This window comes from Rhagoletis zephyria, unplaced genomic scaffold (genome assembly GCF_001687245.7).
Source record: "Rhagoletis zephyria isolate East Lansing unplaced genomic scaffold, Rhagoletis_zephyria_1.1 Rzeph_scaffold_00337, whole genome shotgun sequence".
NCBI classification, from domain to species: Eukaryota; Metazoa; Arthropoda; class Insecta; order Diptera; family Tephritidae; genus Rhagoletis; species Rhagoletis zephyria.
The window spans coordinates 139,549-165,681 of NW_016157421.1; the positions used below are offsets into that span (position 1 = coordinate 139,549).

General features: G+C 33.4%; 1 protein-coding gene across 6 annotated transcripts in view; it reads right to left on the reverse strand.

Moving 5' to 3' along the window:
* The window catches only part of LOC108359080 (ATP-binding cassette sub-family G member 1), a 69,618-nt gene that overhangs the window by 14,178 nt on the left and 29,307 nt on the right, over positions 1-26,133 (reverse strand). For 3 of the 6 annotated variants that reach the window (XM_017610742.1, XM_017610744.1, XM_017610745.1), the window contains exon 2: positions 13,751-14,275. In XM_017610742.1, coding sequence (XP_017466231.1) covers positions 13,751-13,853 — 103 coding nt within the window. In that variant the 5' untranslated portion in view covers positions 13,854-14,275. Of the gene's footprint in view, positions 1-13,750; positions 14,276-20,771; positions 20,937-26,133 lie in introns of those variants that run through there. The other 3 variants (XM_017610741.1, XM_017610740.1, XM_017610743.1) reach the window with 3 other exon arrangements.

Genomic DNA, 26,133 nt, shown 5'->3' on the forward strand with positions numbered 1-26,133 from the left:
TCTATTAAAAAACAACACTTACGGGGCAATGTTTATTGTAAGAACAACATTTTTTTCTATGAATCGACATACTTTAAGCATTGTTGACGCTATTTCCATTTGAATGAGGAAATAGCGTCAATGACTTTATTTCCAAATTTTTGTTGACTTTATTTCGCTTTTGAAAAGGTAATAATGTCAATTGACTTTATTTCGCACCAGGGTGTGAAATAAAGTCAATTGACCTTATTTCCATTGACCTTATTACCTGTCACCTAAATGCATTTCTGCATCAAAAATAAAATTTCGAAAAAAATTTCGCTTACGTTATTTTGGCGGTTAGGGCTCGATATGTCAAGAACTAGAATTGTCGTTTGTTGTTGTTGTTTGTTTGTATGCATATTTAAATATTTAGTTTTAGATATTTTAATAAAATTTTAATTTAGCATCATGAACGCAAATAAACCGGTTTTTATTCACAATGCAGATGCTTCAAAGAAATTAAAGGAAAATATGTAAATGAAATCAAAAGCAATTCCATTTTATTCCCAATGGAAAGGTTGACTACTTTTTATCAGAGAATCCGCCGTAACTAGTAAAATGCTTAAGACTTTACTTCTTCAGGTATTTAGTACATATTCTAGTTCACAATTAGGAGCTTCATCGGCCGGGCAATCTCCCCCCAGGCACACGCATGGAATCTAAACGTTATATTATTCTTGTGTTCCCAATAACCCATCTTACTTTTTAATAGAAATTGAAACAATTTTACTCCTCACTAGTTTTTAACAACTAAACAATTTGTTAAGAATACGAATTCATAGTTAACTTTAATGCCATTAAATTTTTTAACGGAAATCAAATGACCCTGAAGTCTCAACTTTTCATGCAGCTTAGATTCAGATGTAATAGGGCCTGTGGTATGCCTGTGGTGATTCCAAGTGTCCACGTTAAACATGTGCGCCTGGCTCCTGCGACTGATGGCGACACAGGCCACACACACCTCCAGTATTTCTCCTCTGTCAATTAACTTCCTTTTAAAAAGCATCTTCAAAGTAACAAAATGTAATCTAATATATGTATGTATTCAGTGCAGTTAATAAAAAAATTTGCCAAGTTCATTCCATCACGTTAACTAGTTAAGCGTGTTTGTGCATGTCACTGATCTAACGTTACCCTGCAGGGAGTGACGTTAGCTTATACCTAACTTTAGTCTGTTTACGCGAACACTAGTGCTAACTATTAACTGTGTATTTTGTTCGAAAAAAGCTAACTACTTTTGTGGGGCGATGGCCGCAAAAAAGTCAGACCTGGATACCTCTGCATTACATGTCAACTAACTTGTAACTAACTACTTTTGGACATAAAATATCAATAAGAAAAACAAAATATTTTTTTGTTTTTTTTCCTTTTTATTTACTTATTTATTTACTTTATTTTATTACATTTCATATTTGTTTACATATTCTGCTCTGGGTGGCCCCATATTCGAACACCGTCAGACATAACTTCAAAATGATAGTATAAAATTTCGATCTTCCTTTTATTTGTCCTGAATATGAAAAAGAATCTGCGAAGTTCAGAAAAAAAGTGTATTGAAAGTAATTTTTGTATGAGGATATTTAATAGAAACTTGTAAAGAAAACCAACTCCCGATTGCGTCTGCATGACTCCTGCACGACTTTACAATTCACTTTAAGTTGGTTTTGTCATAGCTAATTAAAAGTTAGGTATTAATCGAAATCTCGCCAAAAAGCTAACTATAAGTTGGTTAGTTTTAACAATTGATAATTTTTCACTGCAGGGTAATAACGCAAATTGATCCTTATACACGCTTTAATAATTCCGTCCAGCGTCTTGGGGTGAAATGTCACAATATAAAAGTTTATTAATTGCATTAACTGTGTGATAAATATAGTAATTTAACTACAATTGATAGCTCACTTTTTCCATTCAATATTCTCCGCATATATGCATGTTCGAGTATGTATGTTTGTCTATAAAATAGATAAATTAATACTAGCAAATACGTGTGTGTGTGTGCATTATTATCACGTTTTCAGCTTACTTCCCAAACGTGACTAGAGTTTTAAATGAAGTCCACATGAATGGATACAGTTTAATGTGAATTATTTCTTATTGTTTTTAAATAGCTTACATGCAGTGCAATATGTTATATAGTAGTCAAATGAACATCGGGCAAAGGCAAATGACCAGCGTTAACCTACAATCGCTTGCAATGGCGAAACATATAAATTACTATATACATACAGTGTAACAATATAAGCGAGAATAAATAATTTTAAACACGTGCTTGAAGACAAACATTTGATCGATATCATAAATACTATTTTTTAGGTATTGTTTTATTTATTTTTCTACTAGGAACTAGCCACTATGTTTGAAGGATGTTGTGGTTCAATGAATTGAAGATCTTTATAGATAAAAACATACATACCGTGGTGGAAAATTAAATAGAGGCGCGAAATTCGTGTTTTAAACTTTTTGCAAAAGTGTTAAAAATTTTGGAAAGAGTTTCTCTAAATTTTTGTAGTGCGCCCATGAATTGAAGTCTCAGTGGATTTATCTGGTTGATAGGAAAATTGGCTATTGTTCAGATAAGCAGTACCTACGCGCTATCATTCGGCATGCCCTGAGATCAAGCCCAGTTTCCGAGTAACAAAGAAAACAAAACACATTTATTTTTTCAATAGGCGTATTCTCGAAGTCTTGCAAGACCCATGCACGGTGCACGGTTTGCAAAGCTGTCCCATAGGAAAACTGTTTTTTACCGGACTTTGCAAGACTTCGAGAATGCCTCTAATGTGAAGCTATGTGGCACGTGCGTGATATACTTACATGCTTATATATCGTCGCCTGGGTAAAAGATTGTCGTAAGCGTCATACGTATGTACGTGCGTAACATACGACAATCTTTTACCCAGGCGACGATATGTATTATCNAGCTATGTGGCACGTGCGTGATATACTTACATGCTTATATATCGTCGCCTGGGTAAAAGATTGTCGTAAGCGTCATACGTATGTACGTGCGTAACATACGACAATCTTTTACCCAGGCGACGATATGTATTATCTCGCCTGTAACGTGCATTCGCTGATTCATATCGTCATTGAATGCAATTGACCTTACTGATAATTTCAATTACACTCTGGTTGACAACTAAAATGTATTTGGAATGAAAACAATTTTCTAGTACCAAAGATCGTACATACATACATATATATGTATGTAGTAGTAGTAGGTGTTCAAGGCCATTTCATTGATGTGTTCCTCATCTGCAGAATTAAATGAAACATTTCGACATGAGTAAGTACGGTGTATTTCTTCAGAAACTGGGCGTATAGTATTCTTACTTTTTGGCAACCTCCATTAGTCTTATTTTCAAAAAAAAATAAATGGATATTCGATTCCCACAATTAAGGATATTATCCCCGTTCATGAAGAAAACCAACATGACTATTCAAGGGAAGCGGGGTGTAGATTGGATGAATATGTATCTTTATCTCGGTCTTAGTCTTAATCTTATTCATAATCTTAATTTTCATATTCCTCTTAACTTTAATCTTTATCTTTATTTTCATCATTATCTTAATCGTGCCCAGGCAGCCCCGAATGCTCCTTCCTTCTTCTGCCATTTTTACGTTTCATTCGTGTTTGGAGTTAAATCGATGATTGCATTTACACCCAATCGAGCGCAAAGAAGTTTCACTTCAAAAACTTTATGTCCGAAGGTTTCGATTCTAGCCAAGGTTAAGTGAGATAAGGTCCCGGCAGAAAAAAAATATCAATTGATAAAAAATAATCAAATTGTAGTTAGATTTTTTTTCGATTGTACGAACGCGAAAATTCCATGTATTTGTTTTCGCTATTCTTGCTGAAGGAAGAAGATGGAAAGAAAATACAAATACCCTCACGTTTTACTCAATCCACGTATCATACACAGCTGATGAAACAGTCCACCCTTTTATCAATTCGCCTTGGTTCAGACAAATATTTTTATTTAAATTTTTTTCTCAACTACATTTTTCCTGATTTTTTTATTTAATTTTTTTTTGTAAGAGATTTGTTTGAGAATAAACTTTGTACAACTTCTTTGCAAGCAAACTACCAATCAGTTTCAACGCATCAAAATTTTTTAGAAGTACTTTTTTACGAGGCACCCTAATGTGGGTTCATTTATATAGTTTTTTAATGACCATCATTAATAAACAACAGATGCATATGTACATAGTTCTTTCTATTCAACATGCTCCAATGCTAATCAATGCATCTTGTTGACACTTTCGATTTTTAAACATAAACAGTACATATGCAATCACGTACATAAATGTGTACGTAAAGTATTTAGCTGATTAATAGTCCCTGTCTGTCATACATACTCATAAGTCTCAGCTGGTTAAGCTAGAATAATATCTACTTGAGCTGTGTAAATAAACAAATTAGAGAACATTCACATATGTGTGTAGTCATATACAACAAACGCTAATCTGCCAATCGTATTAAATACTTCAATTTATAACATATGCAAAATTATGCACATACTCTGTAAGCCTCTTAAGTTTTTCTCACAACAATCGCATGTGCAGCGCATTTAAAGTGCGACCAGTGCACTTTTTCTTTAGAACAAATGCTTTGTATTGTCATTTAATAGCCTTTTCTACTGCACGAGTAGATAAATACTTCTTACCCACATAGCATTTACTTTTAATATGAACAATCCGACTTTTAACTCGGCGACTTATCAATTAGTTAAGGAATAAATTATAATTGCTGCATAGTTAAATGAAATCCTGTTATTCCTCATTGCTGCGGAATAAATGACGGTTGCCTGTTAAACCGTAATTTTACTGTTGTTAAATACTCAAATGAAACACTAACAATAACTGTATATTAGCGTAAAGTTAAATACACTTTTAATAGGCATATAATAATCTATACATATAATAAAATTGTAACAGGTCGATGTCTGTACATTATAGATATTAAAGAAAAATTAATGTGGGGGGTCTTTTTTAGAGCACCAGAAGCCAAATCAACCATTTTTAGAATTTTTGTCTGTCNTTTCATCCTATGGGACAGCGAGGATTCTTGGCCTTCCTATAAAGAAAATGCACTTCTGTGCTCTTGAGTTTCCCTATAAGAACTTTTATTGGCATACGTAAGATCATACAAAAAGATTACGCATGATTGGCAGAGATCTCACTGGTGAAAATAAGACCATCAGTAAAGCTCATGACACCAAAAGGGATTGGTATTCCATATGGTATCACAGCGTTACTACTATTTGCCTATGTGTGAGGAGGATACTGCGCCTTAGTGGTTTCAACTTAAATCAAAAACTTTGACTTTACAAACTAATTTTGTTTTTAAACGCTCTTTTGCATTGGCTAACGCAAAAGCTCTTATTAGGCGCCGCGAAGTAAGCGGGCATTGGCTAGTATGTAATAAAATAAAGAGAAGCTGTATTTTCAAATTCTATAAGATATTTACTAGTTAAGACTAAAAAAAACGTAACTCAGTAATTTTAAAGCGGCCGCTCTACTGAAAATGTTGCATTTAATATAAGTAATTTTCTAAGTGACACTTTTTAATCGAGTTCGAAGATGTTTGCGTTCAATATTTAATAATGGATGATGGTAATATGGTTATATGGCGAATGGGGCCGGGGAGAGACAAAGGCAATAATAATAGTAGCGATAAATATATGTATATGAGCATTTTCACCACAAAGTTCACCGCAGATGAAATATTAAAAGTCAATAAAATTAAATTTTTTTAACATATTTTCATAGGGAAACAATTAAATTGTATTTAAACAAATTTTACATTTCTTAAAGGGAGACAATATGGGTTAACTTTAGCTCACTTAAAATTGTTCTGGGGGTACAAAGAAAATAATGCATAAGATACTACAAGTTTTTGCTTCGCATGATGCAAAAAAATGTCCCGTGCGACAATGATTAAAATTTAATTTAAACAAGTAAAAAGTCGAAGTTAAATACCCGGCGCACGTATTAAATATAGTGGTTTCCCCTTTCCGAAAACCACCGTTATATAGTAATATAGTAAGCAGGCATGGTTTTACCCTTACATAGTAAGTTCAGTTAGACTTAATGAGATAAAGTTATATACTTAAAAGTGGGCGGTATTCCGCCTATTTTGCAAAATTCCTTAATCTTATTTTTTTTAAGAGATTGTGTTGAGTAGGGATGGTAAAAAAAATATAATAATCGATTAATTAAGCATATGATTAATCACAAGCCAAAAAAAATTAATTGCAATTATTGAGAAATAATCGTTTAATCGAATTTTTAAAGGCACTTTTTTACAGTGAGTATTCACACAAACACTTTGATCAGTGTTGCCAGAAATAATTATCAATTTAGGGCTTCTGGTTTTCTAGGTGGTTTGCTGTTATTGCCAAAAAAAAGTCAAGAAGAGCGAATACAACTAATTTCTTTGGATACATTTCGAAAGATATATTTAACCTCATTGCATCGATATATTTTTTGTGTCAATCGGAATAGTAATTTTTGAGTTTCAGGTATTTAAATTCGGAAGATATGGAAATTTTCAAGCTTTTTCGAAAATTGTTCACTTTTATGCAAATAAATAAAAAAAAAATAGCTAAGGAGCATTTTATAACGAACACTTGAGGCATAGAATGCCCAAATCGGACAGAAAATGCTAAACTTTTACAAATTTAATAAAAGCCGCCAATTTCAATTTTTGTTACAAATACTCTTTCAGTTGAAAATGTGTTTTTTCACACAGACAGCAGAAATGTTTAAAACAGGGACGGAAAATAATCATTATTTTTTAAATTTTAATCAAAAAATCAACATCATATTTCTTCAAAATATGTTTACGATTATTTTACAATTAATCGATTAATAGTTGATTAATGAAACATAAAATATTATTCCAAAAGTTGATTTTGAGTGAAGTAGCTTCTTTAGTTACTGATTTATCGCAATTTTTGTAATTCTATAAGTTACCGTTATATGGGAGGTAGTTGTGGTTAATGTCCAATATCGACAGGTTTCTTTGTTTCGCTCTAAGCAGTAGCGTGGGCCGAAAATCCGTTTTTTTTAGAATTTTGATTGGTAATAGTAAAAATATGATTCATAATGCTCTTTAAACAATCTGTGTGAAAGGTGAGAATTTTTGGTCAATATCTTAGGCTTGCCCAGGTCCATCAAAGTTCAAGTGCTAAAAAAAAAAGTTGTCTTAGCTTACTTCGATTCTGTACAAAAAAGGTCCATATACCAAATTATGTAGGACTAATACTTTCGAAGATACTTGTAATTTTAGTAAAAAATTAGTTAATTAATGTGTTTATCAATTTTTATTTTTTGAGCACACACAGATTGTTTTTAGAGCATATTGAACCATATTTTTGTTATTACCAATCAAAATTCTAAAAAAAACGGATTGTCGGCCCTGCTACTAAGCAGTGTTCGTACCGAGTTTGGAGAGGGTTGGTGAAGCGGCTACTGAGATACAGCAATTTTTCATTAGGAAAATCCTATTTCACATTGCAACTTTCAACAATTCGGATCTAGTATTTCCGAATATATTGTATTTTTTGTATTTTTCTAAAATACCGTTAGATGGGAGGTGGGCGTAGTTAACGTACCTACGATTTCGCCCTACCTGCCTTGGATAAAGGGCAACCTACATATGTATGAATGTATATACCAAATTTCGATGAGATCTATAAATTTTCGGTCCAAGTTATTGTGTACACGGACAGACGAACAGACGCATTGACATGATAATCAATTTCTCTTTTCATCCTAAGAATTTTGAATATGTATACTCGTATATGTCTACCACGATTCCATTAAGCTGCTTCAAACAACCGTTATATGAACAAAGTTCTAATACCCTGTGTGCAAGTGCCGTCGGGTATAAAAATAAGGCTTGTATAAAAAAAAAACTAAATTTGTTTCAATGGATGTGTGTATATTAGAAAATGTATGCTAACTGCTCCCTTTCTAGAATTTTCTCTAATAAGTTTCACTTATTCCTCTCTTAAACAAGCTTATCATCAAAAAAAAACGAGAAAAAGTTGCATTCACTACGTAATTAAAATTAATTGTCGTTATTTAATCATATAGGCTATATTTCAACTTAATAATGGCGTGTCAATTGATTACTAATTTTGCCCTTAAGCTGATTGAGTGAAAACATTGTATTTATGTATATATATATACTTATACAAGCAAAATTCTCTTACAGCATTCATCTCATAACTCAATTATAAAACATTGTATAAGAAAAAATCGTTTAGATTACAACATTTTACTCGTAATCTTTCTCTGACGTCGATATTAATAATAATAGATTGGCGCTTACACATATGTTAGTGTTTGGCCGAGCTTCTCCTCCGATTTGTGGCGTGCGCCTTGATGTTGTCACACAAAGCGGAGGGACCTACAGTTTTACGCCGACTCCGAACGGCGATTGTATTTTTATGAGAAGCTGTTTTTCATGGCAGAAATACACTCGGAGGTTTGCCATTGCCTGCCGAGGGACGACCGCTGTTAAGAAAAAACCTTTTTTCTATATTTTTGCGATGTTGCTTTGACCAGGGTTTGAACCCAGGCATTGTGGAGTGGAAGCGCGCACTGCTTACCACTACACCACAGCGGCCGACGTCGATATTATAAAACACAAAAGTGTGATTCTCGAAGTGTTGCAAAGCCCTTGCGCGGTGCAGTGATTGTACGGATTGTAAAGCCCATAGGAAAACGTGCCGTGCATTCCGCGCACTGTCCATGGATTTTGCATGACTTCGAGAATACCCTCCCTAATGTGTTCTTTAGTAACTATTTACAAGTAGCAAACATCTAAATTTCATTGTGGATGCGGGTAGAATACCTATCCAGTAAAAATATTTGTTCGGAAAGATTTTTCTTTTAGGGTTTGTCGCCTAGAAACGGGCGTGGATTTCGGCAGAATACCTATTCGCCAAGAACGTTTCGTCGCCTGGGTAAAAGATTTGTCGTATGTTGATTGCGGCAGGTTGTGGGAAATCGCGATTTAAGTTTGGAATGCAATTTCTCAAAAACCGCGAGGATAGAATTTCTTCAAAGTCTCTGAAAATCTTACTAGTTCACAAAATTCTTAAATTATTTAATTTTTAATGTTTATTATTAATTATTTTTGAGTTTATGAAGGGTTTTATTTAGCAAAATTTTGTCGTAAGCGTCATTTGTCCACAATTTGGCAGCCACATAGTATGAAATACGACAAAGTTTGATCAAAATTTCTACTAAATTAATGACGCTTTATACTCAATATCTCGGAAACTAAAGGAGATATCCATAAATGGAGAATGCCATTTTTAAGACATTGATTTGTTGTTAAATTATCGAAAAAATTTTGTCAATATCTCGGAAACTAAAGGAGATATCTAAAAGCAGATAAAATCAATAGAAAGACGTTATTTCAAAATATAACCAAAAATCGTCAAAATGGCGCTTACGACCATCTTTTAACCAGGCGACGTAGAAAACCATTTTTTTTTAAGTTATTGCAAATTCGTCTTCAAATTATTTTTTTTTTTTTATTTTACAGCCTATAAAATGTGAATGCACTTCAAATGATAGCCTTCGCACTTCACTACACATTCGCATTTTATTTGGTTTTCGAAAACATCAACAACATTGTCTTAGCTTTACTATTGTTGAAGATATGAGCGTTACGGTAAAGTACTATTTTCGAAAATGGACTATTTAAATTTTTGAGCAGTGCCGGAAATACTTCTTAATAAGATTTCAGGCCCATGCGGTTTATTAAAGTTTATTTTCCAACTAATTTGATACACAAAACAAAAAATTAAATTAAATTGAAAACCGCAGTTTTTTTTATCTTTTTTCACAATATTACCCACAATGTTGGTTATCCTTGCGTAGACCCTGGTTTAAATATGTTTTTTTTTCAAAACAAGTACCTAATTTAAAATCTCGAAAATTCTCGGTCGGTAAAACTTGAAATACTGTTTATAAGCTACATTTTCCGTTAATCTGAACAATATATCTAAATTGAATATATGTACATACATCTTAAAGATATATATCGTCGTTTAAAGTGCAAAACCGAGTATCAACAAAATACAAAACCGCATATCAGCAAAATGCAAAACCGCGTATGTGAAGTTGTGGATATTATTTTCTAGAGCGTAAAAACACTCATAATTCAAAATGGTCCTCTTTTTTATAAAGCAATCGCATTTCTGGCTAGTATATTTCAGTACGAATGGATAAGGATTGAGCCAAGAGCTTGTGTGAGCAAATCCAATTTTTGGCAGCCAATGTCAGTTACGCGGTTTTGCAGAATGACGATACGCGGTTTTGTAATTTAAACGACGATATGATTTACGTAGGTTGTCATTAAATAATGTATGGCTTTATTTACAAAAGATATCAGAATTTGAGAATTTTTCTCGATGTCCTGCCATATAAATCTTTAAATTTTGTAACAGAACGTGTAGTTTGTCTAGCACACGGAGTTCTATCCGGACAGTCCCAGCCCTCGTGTAATCACATTAAAAATTCACACATACACAAAAACATATTTATTTTCTTTAGGTGATATTCGAAAAAGTTTGTCATGTTTTCCAAGATAATTTAGTCGAGACTTGCATTGATGAACAAACTTGTTTTGGAGAAGCTAGAAGGACTGGCCAATGTCTTGACTGCAGTTTGCCTGTCACTACAGACAATTCACCTTCCACAATTCCTACCTCTCCACCTATTTTCCACCAAGTAATCCATGATCTTGAGCAATGTGAATACCTCGGCTTATTCCGCAATAGACAAGTTACGATTATCCGCCTTACAGTGGTTCTATCGATTATTTTTGCATAGAAGTGGAGAAATATCAAATATCACAGGGCAATTTTGCGAAAACAATTGCAATACTTTGACACTTTTTACTAATTAATTCATAATTCTCTCTTTGTTTTCGTCATTGTCTTTGATTTTTCAAAGACATTATAATGGTAAGTAAACTTGACAATTCGGTGATGTTTAAATTGCCTAAGTTAGGTGAGATAAGTGATCACAGTGACACTGAGAAGGCATTTAACCGGCCATCTTCACGTGCTGGAAAATGTAGCTTGCGTGACGACGCATGCGAGATCCCGCACGTGTAGACCGCATGCTTTCAACTACCATTTTTGTTGTTTGACAGATATTTTCTCATTTCGCAAAATTCTTCAAAGTAGAAACAGCGTTTAGTTTGGTGGAAAATACCTGAAAAGCTCGAACCTTCTCTTTTGGCGACATTTTACAAATGAAAAAGTACCCTGTCAAGTGCCCAGTCAACAAAACTCTATCTCGCTTGGGAGAAAAAAAAGCAGAATGCAAGCGAGATTTTCAAGCATGTGAAGACGGCCTGTAACTTATGCTTGAGTTATGAGAAAAACAAGCAAAACAAATTTGAAGGCCGATTATTTTCCTGTGTGAGATTATCCTGTGTAAACTAGGTGATTAACAAAAGCTTTGATTGAGATTATTTTTATATGTAACCGCACTTTTACTTCGAAGTTCTAAAAACCACGTGCATGCGATTTAAGTACATAGTAGCGTTTCTGTATGTAAACAAATACCAGTTTGTTGACTGGAATGTACGTATAAATATTTGCAAATCTAATTAGTAGCTACATTAAAGGTAACCGGTTCAATGCATCACCTTTTTAGCGCTGCATAAGAAACATGATAACCAAACAGAGCTGATCACTGTAATTCGAGGCATACGTACATACATATTTATATGCATATCGCTCGTTTGCAGGAAGAATGTCATAATCCAACAAAAGTCTTCATAAACGGATGGCAGTCCTTCGTTTATATAGAGTAAAAGATAAATGTATAACGATATCTGTCAATTGGACTCTTAGCAGTTATAAGTAGGAAAGGGAAGGCTGGGTTAGAGATTGACATACTAGTGAAATGTTTAGTGATTTTCGGGATTTTTCCAAACTTTTCACGATTTGTTGTAGAAACCAGAAAGCGTTATCTTATTGAATTCTATAAAACAAATCGATATTAAAATCATTAATCGATTATTTTTTATCTGGGCCATTCCATTGGGACTGGTGAGACATTTAACTCCAGAATGTGATAAATTTTGAATTATAACTATATCGTATTTTTTAACATAGACCGATAACAAATGTATAAAATTGCTTTAACAAAAATAACAAACGATTTCTTAGATTTATGTAGTTATCATTTGAATGAATGTGACTGAGGGAACACTTAAAAAACTCGATTTTACCTTTGTGCACTGAAAGATGAATTTTGGCCAAAACACTTAATTTTCGCGGAACTTGTTTTTGTGTTGTAAAATATGAACTAAACGCTTTCTTAATCTTTAGAGAAATATTAAAAAAATATTTAAATTCGTGATTGGTGGAATATGTCCTTGTGACTGGTGTAAAGTAATTAAGGATGAAGTTTGAAAAGTTTGCATAGACAAAAATTACAACTTATTTTTATTACAACGTTTTTTTTTAATATCTTTCAACTGATTAATGAAATGCAGTCATTTAAAAAGAGGTTACTACTGAAATAGAGATAATTAGGGCATATTTAAATATATGTCGTTTTCCTCTTTTGCCTGGAATGACCCGTCTATAATAAAACTCCTTTCTTGAGAGTTATTTTATCTCTTCGACATAAAAATTAATTTTTGAGTTTTTTTTTTTTTGACAGTTCGAATAACGCGGAACGCCGCGCGGCTTTTCTAATACATACATAAGTGTTGAGTGGTATACATTTTTTGCTATGCACTTGTCAACATATGCACTCAAAAATTAAAATTGAGCATAACTCGATATATGACTTTCTGTACATATTTTCTGAGCGATTAATAAAAATCGAAAAACCCTCAGCGGATTGCTTTTCCTACACTCTATAATTTTTAAATCGTAAGAGATTCTTACAGTGCATCAAAATATACGGACATATCTACGGTACTTATAAACTTTTAAATTTTTTCATTGAAATTTTAAAAATAATCATTATTTCGCTTTCCGGTAGGAACTTTGCGGATATTTCTGTCCTATTTTTTTTAAGATTTTTCGGGGTACTTCGGGTGGTACTAATTTGATTTAGATGCTATCATTGGACCGCGAAGAAATTTATGGCGCTCATTTAGATATAAGAATTGAAGTAGGATGGGTTTTTTTGCTTAAAAATTACTTGTGCGTCGTGGAAAATTTTCCAGTACTCAGATACAAACTTAATACAAATTTTCTATTTCCATAAAAAATTAATTTTTTTTAAATTCTGGTTCATATATGTACCTACATATAAATGCTAGATGAAAACCCGGTTTAACCGAGTCATTCAGTGAATGACATTCACCCTAGTATCTATCAATCATTCTCAATATTTAGTGGCAACCAAAACTACTTATGTAAGTACATAGTACTTGATTATTTACTACAACATAAATACCTACATAATTTAGTACTTATTAAGTATTTTGTAAGTATTTAGTAAATATTTTTTGGCACTTCACTGCTTGGAAGCCGGTTTTGTGCGTATTTGACATTATTTTTTTATTTTTATTTACCACGTTCTTCGAGTTAGCAAACGATCAAGTTGTGCCAAGTGCAAATAAATAAATATTTTACAATTTTGCTGCTATTAGTAACTGGTCTTGAACTTTTAAAGAATATTGGCATTGACAGAATTCAATTGAATAAATTTGTATGTATGTACTCACTTTTTTGCACGTGCACATTATAGCTTAGATCCCGAAATTGTATATCTATGGGTTTGACGCGCTCCTTCAGCAGCGTACTGTGCGATTCCATGCCGTGTGCCATTTCGTTTTTGTAGTTGTTTGTTTATTATTAGTACTTTTTTTTTTGGTTTTGTTAAACAAAGATATTTAAATTTTGTATAGGTATGTAAATATTTCTACTTTTACTCGCGTGCGTTCACAGCCGTACAGAATTTTATTGGATATTTGCACTTTAAATTGAATTCAATATTTGTTTTTTTTGTCTTTAATGTATTTGACTTTGTTTCACTCTACACAATAAAATGCCCTGTGTGCACATATATTTGTGTATGTATGTATGTATATTCATATGCAAATTTCCATTTTAGTTTTTTGTTTTTGTTTGGAGGTTCTTTCTGCAGGCAGCCCCACCAGTCTAGTAATCTGAAAGAAGTGACACTTGTTTAGCTACTCATTGCGTTGCGGCGACGACAGCAGGCAGCGACAGAAAAAAACGCACTCCGTCTAAAAAAGAAAAAATAATAAAAACAAAGTTAAGTTAAAATGTAAAACTGCTTTAATTTTATTAAAATTATGCATGCAAAAAAACTTGAAAGCAAAGTAAGAAAATTTCAATCTTTCCGAAAATTCGAAAAGGTGAGTGGGAATTGACTTCGTCGGTTTTAATTAAGTTGATTGTAAAATGGAAATGAAATTCTACTTCCAAATTAATCAACATACATACGTAATTGTACACTTGGCGAATATGTCGCTATGTTCGTACACTAGGGTGCCGCACCAAAAAAAAAAGATAAGGTGTTTCCACCGGAGTTATAGAATTTATTATATACTTTAGGATATAAGCCAAAATATTTCGGAAAAGTATTAAGATTTATGTGCGCTAGACCGATTTGAAAATACCACAAAAATCTCATTATATTGATTCCTTTGATCAAGCTTTTAAACAATTTTGGTCACATTTTTTAAGCTTAAACTCTTTTATCGTGATTTTTTGGAAAATATTTTTAAGGTTTAGTTTTATTTATCTGAAAAAAATCAACTTTTGGAGATATTTTAAAATCTTAATATTTTTCCCAAATATATTGGTGGAAGTCTTAAAATATATAGAGGTTGTTCACACTTGTCTGGTTATCTTGTTTAAAATTATTATTGTGTAGCGTATTTTATTGTTGTGAACTGAATAAAAAATATAACCACATAACCAAGTGTGAACAACCTCAATAAGTTTTATGAGTCCGACGAAAAAATGTACTGATTTTTTTGTATGGAGAGTTAAACACCCTAATGTACATACATCCAGCTTTTCAGTTTTGTTTTAAATTTTTCACTCTCTCAATTTGCGATTATTGTCTGCGAATAGTTAGTAATAAAATGCTCATATTTCAATCTTTTTTTTTGCTTTGTTTACAAATTCTAACGGATAAGTGCTACTGAAAAGAATTTGTTTATTTATCTTTGTTGTAAAATAAGCAAACAGGTGCTTTTACACTTCATTTACAATGATTGCCAGCAAAATGATCACTCAAATTTCTTAACAAAACAAAATAAAAAATTAGCATTTACGACTTCCAGTGGCGGCAAGGAAGCTTCTTGACATTATGACACCCGTCAATCTCAAATTGACTTCAATAGCAGTGTTTTTGAGGTGATGTATGTATGTACGTACAGGGTGGCGCAAAAAGTATGACCCTATTTGAAGTCGCTAAAACTTTATCAGATGGCAGTAAATATATATATAATTGTTTTTTTTTACCACTTTACGGGTGAAAGCTTCCAAATTTATTGTGAGTTTCAACATGCAGAGCTTACGCTACCAGAAAGCGGAAAAGTTATATATAGCTAGAAGACGGAGGAAGACCGAGGGAACAAAGTTTTTGTGCATAAAAATTGTCAAATTTAGCATTTATAAAGTGTAATTTTTATTAAAATATTTGGTCCCTCGTCCTGTTTTTTTTCTCTATTTTAAAAATAATGAAAACGAAAGTTATAAGAAATGCACATATTTACAGCCCGACGCTGTGCACTTGATAAATTAATGGCGATTTCGTTTCTAAAGAAATGTTGCCTTCTCATCGCCTTCTTCTTAGTGTTTGAGGGCAAAGAGAAGGTTGCATTTTTCGGTAGAAACGAAATCGGCATACAACTTTTTATAATTTGTAAATTTTTTATTATTTATCAAGAATTGAGATTCTAGTACGGAAATCAAAAGCTCTTTTCTTGATAAATTAACATGATTGAAAATGCTCTTGACAAGCGTTTACAAATGGAAATTTCATATAGAATTTTCAATCTTGATAATTTATCAAGAAAAGAGCTTTCGATTTCATTGCTAGAATTCCAATTCTTGATTAATAATAAAAAATTGGCAAATGATAAGCAAATTTTATTTATCAAGTACACAAAATCGGGCTGTAAGAACAAACATGTCATTAGGCTATACTTTTTTGAAGCCACTAATGGAAACTTGGTAACCGTCACTGGCGAACAGTGCGCCGGACCATGTTGAAGGAGTTCTTAGCACCGAAACTGGATGAGCTGGAGTTGCAGGATAAATATGTGATTCCAGCAAGACGGTATCACTGTTCACACAGCTCGCGTCACCACGAATATTGCGAGGATCACTTTCTCAGGACGTTTGATTTCTCGATTAAGACATTTCGGTTGGCCAGCCTGATCGCCCGATCTGACGGCCCCAGACTACTTTACGTGGGGTTACTTAAAGAGTAAACAAACCGCAGAGTCTCCAGGCCCTTAAGAAGAACATTCGCCAAGAAATCACCAATCCACGCTGGAAATATTGATAAACGTAGTACAAAATGACTTTAGAAGAGCTGAAATTTAGATCTACTATGGTGGCCGCAACCTATTAGATAACATTTTTCAACCTTAAAAAATTAAATTCATTGCTTCAAATAAACTTATGCCATTAAAAAGTACATAACTGTATTTTAATTATTTTTGAAATGACGAAATAATCAAATCGGATGATACTTTTTGCGCAACCTTGTATATATAGTACTGGTATGTATGGTATGTATGAATGTACATATGTATGTATGTATGTATACATGTAATTTAGCTTTTGACATTCCAACTACCTGTATTTTGTAAACACAGGTTTTAAGCTATATGAACAGACATACACGCATACGGGTATTACATACATACGTGTATGTACGTATGTACATTAGAACTGGCCGCTAAGAAATCGAAAAATATTTAAGCTCATAATTTTGTTCCCCCCCCAACCATGTATGTATATGAAACTAAGTATTTCATGTCATGTTAATTAATGTCCAACATGTAAACAAATAGTTAACATATTCAAATTTAATGACTACATATACATTTCTCAGATATTTTCCCGAATTTTTAAGGTCAATGTGGGTAAATATTAATATTTGGAAGTTCCACATAGCCGTAAAGTTACCCAAATCTACTTTGTCCTCTTACCCAAGGCTGAAAAATAACCCTTGAGACCCTTCAGAATATCGTCATATATGAATAATAGACATGACGAAATAACTGCTAGAGCGTGACTGCAGAATTCAAAACAAAAAAAGTTATTTTTTTGCTAATAAAAGTTGCTTTTGCTAGAGAATTAAAGTCTCGATCGAAGTAAGGTAAGAAAAACACAATTTGAACTTTGATTGACTTGGGCGCGCCGGAGACATTAATGAGATGAAGATCCAAAAAAACGGATTTTCAGCCTACCCTAATGTACATATTTACTCATGCATGAATACCTTCAGGTTCAACTTGCTTGCAAAGTACATATAGCGCTGGTTATAACAAGATTTATGCCAAGCGAAAATAGCAAAAACTTGAATAAAAATGTTCTGTTATTCTTCTGAGCACTCACTACCTGTTGAAAATGTTGCAAGTCATCAATTAAAATTTATGTCTTCTGTACTACGAGTATAAGTAGCAAAATTGTATGTTATTACAGCGTAAGGGTAACGAGGAAACTTCATTTTAACTGAAATGCATTCAGTTATTTTTTTCTACAAATGCCTACATACATATGTATGTATGTACATATGCATGGAGAAACATACATACATACATACAGACATATGGACGTGTTGCAAAAGTTGTTGCTAATTATTGCGAGAAAATATTTATAACGATTTTTCTACTTCCGCCTATTTGGGGTTAATAGTGAGTTGAGGCGAAAATTTAAACTGCAGCCTCACAAGAATTGGGCAGGTTAAAATAAAGTGTTAAGATGATTCCATTTCATCATCGCGCAAACAACTGCGACAGCTTGATACTTAGCCGTATTTCCATTAGTCAGTGTCCACTAGAATTGAGACTTGTCGCTTCGTGAGCCAAACGGAATTCTGGCAACTGTCTTTCGCAGGACAATTCTTGCAACTAAATGGAACATCTGCTAACATGAGATTCCTAGCATTATTCCATTTGTTTTTCAGCTATAAGTTTTCTAAAAATTCAATGAAATAAAAGATATATATTTTGCCTTTTAAAACAACATATTAAAAAATATATATATTAAAAAAGAAAGAAAGTTTTATTTAAAAAAAAGTATCTAAATAAAATAAGTTCCTAAAAATATAATGTAATATAAAAACAATAAAATCTACAAATTAAAAGAAAACTATATCCAAAGAGAAAAAAAATTAAATGAAATTTGAAAAAAAAAACATTTTTTCTTAAAGCCAAAACTTAAAAGAAACTTCAATAAAAAAAAAAATAGTAATATAAAAAAATTATTCTAAGTTTCTAGAAGAAATCGAGAAATGGTTTATTTTTTAAAAACAGTAAAATTAAAAAATAAAATAAAAAACGGAAAGTGAAAACTTAAAAAAAGAAAAAGAGTAAAATAAATTTCTGAAACTTAAAAAAAATAAAACATATTTTACTTTTGAAAACAATGCAATCAAAAAATTATAAGATAATTTAATTACAAAACAAATTAAAAAAAGTAAAAAAAAAATTATGTATAAGTAGGAAAAACATTTTTTCAACACTTTGAACATTGATGGAATTGGCCTTTGCTATTGATAAGATAAAGATTCTAAAAGGTCGAATTTACAGCCCAGCCTAATGTACTTATTTACTCGTGCAAGAAAACCTTCAGGTTCGACTTGCTTCCAAAGTATAACACTGGATATAACAAGGCTTATGCCAAGCTAAAATAGCAAAAATTAAAAACAAGAAAAACTAGCTGAATGTAGAACAATAAAACTTAAAATTTAAATTAAATTAAATTAAAAAGAAAAAAATGTTATGACAGTAAAAAATATTTTTTAGAATCAAATGGATCTAAGTGAAATTTTTTGAAAATATAAGTTATACCCATATTTGTATAGTTAAATATAGTGTTTATGTGGTGACAAAGAGTAACATTCATTTAAATTAGTTTATTAACCTGCATTTAGGCAAGAATCATTTCAAATTCATTTATCCAGAATTTAACTTTAATTTACTTTAACTTAATTATGTCAAAAAAATCTCAGAACTACTTAGATCCTTTTGATTCTAACCCCTTCATATGTATGTGGAACTCCACACCAAAACGTTACATTTCCAAAACTAAAAAAAAAAAATAAAATAGTTTTTAATGCAAATCCCTTCTATTTACTGGTATCTGTCGATATTTTAACGGAGGCACCGAGATGGTGCAACCAAACCTCCATTGAAGCGTATTGATATCACCCGTTCGCACCAAAACGTAACAATTACAGAAACAACTTTTTCATCTGCTGAATATTTTACTTTACGACTATCACTGCATATAGGTTGCACGTATGAGTCAATATTTTGTCAGCCATTTTCCTAGTTACGTAGGCTATGAGGTTATTAAAAAAAAAAACAAATACGAACAATAACGATGCCATTCCGAATTAAAGTTTATTAAAAATTGAGCTTACTGTAAGTTATCTTCGCACTTCTACAGTATGCTACGTACAGTGTACGTCGTACACGTTCGTGGGTAACCGCGCTCTTAGTTTACACCAGCAGAATACCAAAACGAACCGTCCTGGCTTTTAACCCTTCCACTAAAAAAAATCAACAGTTGAAACTAAAGCTCTTAAAATTTGTATGCCTTCCAATAATGGGTCGTTGATTTTAAAACTACCATCAACTATTTTACGAATACATATATAACTTTTAGTTTTACCGTTATTTAGCGTCCATTATATTGAGCACTGTTACCCTAGTTGTGTAGAAAAGGAAGTGATCTTACTGTTTTTTTCCTTCTCTTCGTTTCCGTTGAATATTGAAATATATTTCCACCACTTGTTTAAAAGTCTAAATAAATTAAATTAATTAGACTAATTACATATTACAATATAGAAGCTGAAAATATTTTGATGAGGGTTGAAATTCAATTTAATTAAATATTAAAACGTGGCACCCTCTTCAGGACGGGTTTCGTAATAATGGTTCGATGAAAAGACATCGATCGTACTTCAGCAGACCTACCTCTACTGTGCTGTGCTAGGCATCAGTACTGGCCACGGGGACGCGCACTGCACTAAAAACGAAATCGTAATTTTCAAACAAAAAAATTTTTCAGTGTCTCGTAGACTCGGTATCTCTGGATATCGGTGGCTTTCTATAATTTTTGGCTGCTGCTCGGTATTGAAGCTGGGTGCTACCGAGTAGTTATATACAGACAAAATTTAAGCGATTTGTTTAGAGATCTCTTTTTTTTATGATAAAAAAATCTTTTGTTGAAAAAATTTTCCGAAAATGACTCTAATGTAGAAACCCGTTTTTAATGCTGAAATTAAAAAAAAAAATTTTCACTGGGTAAAATTTTTCTTTTAGTCTATCATTTTAATTCAACTTAATTTCCAATAATGTAATTTTCAGCAAAGCTATGTAGGTGTGCTTTTTTATATCATGCAGGATATGGCACATTTGGCAACTTTATGGACCATTTTCTTAAACGCAGCATACAATTTTTATAGGTAAAACAAAATTTTTAAAAAATTTTACAGTTTCCTTAAAGACTATTAAACACACTCACTACATACATATGTATGTACAATAGTCGTACTATCCACTCGCCCAAAAGAAACGACCAAATTAAGCGCGCAACACTCGAACTCGTTTAGTAAGCGCGCGATGCAAAATGAGACTGCCGCGTGCTATAGGAAACGAACCGTCTTACCCGGTAACCGTTTCGCCAAAAACTACGGAAGCGAATCCAACAACGAATTGCTGAAAACCAGATGAGCCCGACTACCAAAATAAGTTAAAAAAGAAGGCAAAATAAAAAATAAATAAAAATTAACAAATCAACACAACAAAAAATAAAATACTAACGTACGCAAAAGCATAACAATCCACACACATTTGGTGATGCAAAAAGCGTCGCGTAGCCGAAGTAACCGAGTGCTTGCAAAATAAAAGTATATAGAAGAAGAAAAAAAACATACATACATACAAACATATGTATGTACGTAAGTTTGTAGGCAAGAGTAAATGAAAGAATATTAAAAATTGCCCGTTAAATAAAAAACCAATGTTCAGAAGACAAAACGCATTTCCACACGTTGTTGTTGAGTGCCGACTCTTAAAGTATAAAAAAACAAAAACGCAAGCACCTAATATGTCAGCAAAAAAAAGTCCATATACAAATTTTAATAAGCCAACAGCCTTCAAGACGCAAGGTAACTTTGGAATTTCAAAACCAAAACCAAAAAATAGTAATAAACATTAAAATTTAAATAAGAATATAAGAGGTTGAAGAGGTGAAGCAAATATGCATCTATGTGTGTATGTACATACATATGTATGTTTGTTTGTTTATATCTAGGTGTGTATGTATGTATCTAGCAGAAAAAAAAATTAAGCATCAGCAGTAAACGCAAAATTTTAAGCACGAGTAGAGTAGACCATTTATGAGAACAGACAAAAAAAAAACCAAATAAAAAAATTTGTATAGGAGTAAATGGACTAAAAAGTTGAAAATAATAATTTTCTCTAGACTCACTTATTTTCATAAAACTCAATCGTAGGCAAAAAAAAAATTTGATTCGCTATAAATAAATTCTCCCCATACAAATCCCCTGGCCCACATGGTACACCGAAAATGCTCCAGAAATTACAGAAGTCCCCGGTATCCTGGCTGGAAAGGGTCTACAGTATCAGTATCAGCTTAACATGCATTCAAAGATGTCTTTGTTCCCAAACCGGGAAGAAGAAACCACGAATACTTCAGACCAGGGTTGCTGCGAATATTCGCAATCGCGTTCGAAACCGCGATGACGTAACGGGTTCTCCAAATTCTAAAACAACCAAAATAATTAGTGCTCCAAATTGGAACATAACGATCTTGCCATGATGATAGATTCTGAAGATGAAAGTCAAGAGGATACATCCGACATCTTCAGCCCCGATGCAATTCCCAAAAACGAATTGTTGCACCGCAATAAAAAAAGGAAATATAACTGAAAGTCCTCTCAACTGGTGCAGCGTCAATGGAATAGAATTTACAATTTTGTCAAGTTTCAAGTTTTTTAAGTTTGTCGCCTCGAGCGAGTAGTTATTTAGGCCTACCTACCTACATTTAAGGCATTTTCTGCGAAATTCCAAACTTTCCAAAGCTCAACATGCACACGTTAAGGGCATGTCAACTGAAACCGCCCTTCATGAAGTCGTGGGCACCATAGAAAAATCACTCCATTACAAGCAGTAAACGTTGGCGGCCTTCCGCGACATAGAAGACCCCCTCTTCAATAGCATTACAATCGAAGCAATTGTTCGATCTCTTGTGAGTGTGGGAATATCTGACCACATATGCGAGTGGTGGGATAAATGCTCAAAAACAGAATCATGAATTCAATCATTGGTTCAGTAGCGCTATCCCCTTATGCAAATAGGGGGAAGTTCTGTCCCCGCTATTATGGGTCGTGGTACTGAACGACATTCTACTGGATCTTAACAAATCTGGAGTAAAAGTAGTAGCATATGAGGATGATGTAGTGGTGGCAGTACAAGGTCTTTTCCCCCCGAAACGATTATGAAATCCTAGAGGGAATTTTTCTCGGGCTAAATACCTGAGCCACAAAAAGTGGCCTGGGTATAAACCCTAGCAAAACGGAACTGATGCTCTTTACTAAGAAAACAAAAATATCACAATTCAGGCTTCCCTCCCTGGAACAATTCTCACATTACACTGCGAGGCGAAAGGTTTGGGTGTCGTACAAGACACCAAACTCAGCTGGTAGACAAATATAGAGAGAGCCTACACACCTTATTATACATGTAAAATAATATTCAGCAAAGAGTGGGGATTAAAGCCAAAGCTTTTCCTCTGGATGTACACGGCTATCATACGACCAATACTGACGTTCGTGGCGTTAGTTTAGTGACCAGCACTATATATACAATATAACGTCAGGAAATTAACCAGTATACAGAGAGCTGCTTGTGAAGGTGCTACAGGAGCAATTAAGTCGTGTCTATCTGATGCGCTTAATGTAATCTTGTATCAACTGCCCATAGAACCCCACATCCGCGAAACTGCTGCGTCCTCGGTAGTCAGACTCAAAGAGTCAGTCTGCTGGAGGGCGCTGCGGCATGGACATAGTTGTATTCTTGACAAGCGTATCGAATCAGGGAAACAATCAGATTATATACCTCCTACGACAGATTTCGGGAAAAACTTGCAGGTGAAGATTCCTTCTAGACGGGATAAATAAATAAATCTATACTCACGGGTACAATACGGACTGTGGTGTGGGTACGGGGCTGTTCTCTGAAATGCTGAAAGTCTTTCCTTCGTTTCGGCTACCTAACTTTGCTAGCATCTTCCAAGCGGAAGTACTGCGAATCGAATGGACCTGTAAGCATTAGAGAGCAGCTGCGTAGGAGTACGAAAAGATTACATTTTCTCAGATAGCCATGCGGCACTTCTGGAACTTGCCTCAACGGGAAAAAAATCTAAACAGCCGGAGATTGCAAATGTGCGTTAAGCTCGGCGGCCGAGTTAATAGACATCACTCTCATCTGAGTTCCCGGCTATAGGAGCATACACGGAAATGAGAGGGCTGATGAGTTGGCTAAGGTCGGAGCATCTTTTGACGAATACGAAGCAGAGACAATAAATTATCCACTCAGACTCATCAAAAGAGTACTACATCTGCAATTCACACATATGGCTGATACACGTTGGAACAACCTTCAAAACTGCGAGGAACATATGGCCGCATTATAACAAAGATATAGTCAAATTAAAAGCCACAATAACCGGGCACTGGCACATTGGTGAACATACAGCCAAAATGGGCCATCCATATAACCTTCGGTGCCGTACCTATAATCTTGAAGGAAATAAAGAACTATCTTTGCGAGTGCCCAGCATTGGCACGAATAAGGCAGAACAAACTCGGGAGTTTTTTTTTATTCAAAATCTTGGGGAGATCTCCAAATTCACCATTACTAACCTAAATAGAGTCATCGAAGAATCCAAATGGTTTGACGAACCCAACGACTCTTGAATGCAGCTAGAGTCAAGGGTCCCAGAGAAAGCGTATCAAAATGGTGCTATCAGCACTAATTGGGCCCTAGGAACGTACTCAGGCGACCAACCAACTAACATATATGCCTATTTATTTATCTACAAACTTTGAGCAGCTAAAAGTAGAGCTTAACAAAGCTATAAGTTTTAAATTGCGACTGCAGAGCCGAAAGCCATAACGCCTTAAAGGTTTGGTATGGATTTCTACTGTTATGCCTTCAATGACTAAGGGTCTGAATATGCATACTTCGCATAACTTCGCAAACCATTTGTACCAGTGCACTAAAAGTGTAACTTAAGAAAATGTGAAGCAAAATCTAAACTCAACAGATCGCTAAGTTTTTAAAAGTTCTGCTAATTTCTGGGTAATGGAATACATACAAAATACATACAAAGTACATACGAAATTACAGTTAAAAGTTTATGCGAAGTTGTGCGAAGTTATGCGAAGTATGCATAATCAGACCATAACATTTAAAACTTCAATGAAGGTTATTAAAAAAAGTATGTATATCAGATTTGTCGATTTTTTAACCACCGTGCAATCGCTGAAAAAAAAACTTGGGACATTGAATCTTATCAATTCCACTTAAAGGCAATCGCCGTTTTCGCCACTTCACTAGTGATATATTTATACATTCATATAGTATATAAAATGCACTTAAGTTCCAGAATGGTTTTATAAACTCCTAATACTCGTATTAAAATACTTAAGAACTGTGATAATTTAATTGTTATATGACTGCAACACAGCAAAGTAAACATGATTACCTTCCCTATATTTGTTAACAGGCATACAATTTACAAACAAACGGCCTATCAAAAGCTTTTATGAGTTTTCCTTGTAAAAAGGTGTGTCCAAGCGAAGGTTTGCCGTGTTCGAGTCAAATCAATTATGACTGAAGTTATGTGAATGTCAGTAACAGTGACTAAGATATTTCATAGTCACAGCAACGGTTTGCTTCGCATTGTATAGCATTCTAGAATGTAATAAAAAGGGAAGACACACACAATAATTAAGAGTATGGAAATTTTTTATATACGTATGTCACAACTTGTATTATAACTTACACCGTAAAAAAAAGTCGTAAAGTTATGCCTAAAACAGTCTTTTATGTCATTGTCCTCACGGAACTTTATATGTTATGTGCGTATGTATATAGTTTCTCTTACTATTTACTCGAAAATTTTCTTTTTGTGTAAAAAAATTTAATCAAGAACCTTCAGGCAGCCGACCAACTCTGTATAGTTTTGTTGTTGCATTTTTTTTTATTCACGGTTAAGGAATCATTGTACATATTTACATAAGTAAAGAACGATTTACATACAATGAATGCAAAGCAGTAAGCACCGCTCGTAGTCTTGAATCAAAATGTAGATGACATTACAAACTGATCTGAGTAGCTATTTTTGTTTTTCAAGGGCACAAAGACTTGTGAAGTGTTTGTAAAAACTGCCGTTCTAAAAAAAAGTTAAAAAAAAGGAACAGTCCAGCGCCTTCGTCTTGGTCTGCAGGCTGTATCGGAGATACAGCCGCTATATTTAAACGTAGAATACGTGGTATGGTTATTGATAACAATATCAATAGAAAAATCGATAAAAATATTGGTAACAAAACCAATAAAAATATCGATAAAAATATCGACAACAAAATCGATAAAAATATCGGTAACAAAGTCGATTATAATATCGATAGCAAAAACGATAAAAATATCGATAACAAAACCGATAAAAATATCGATATCAAAATCGATAAAAATATCGATAACAAAATCGATAAATAATCTATAATAAAATCGATAACAAAATCGATTAAAGTGTCGATAACAAAATCGATAAAAATATCGATCATTATATCGATAAG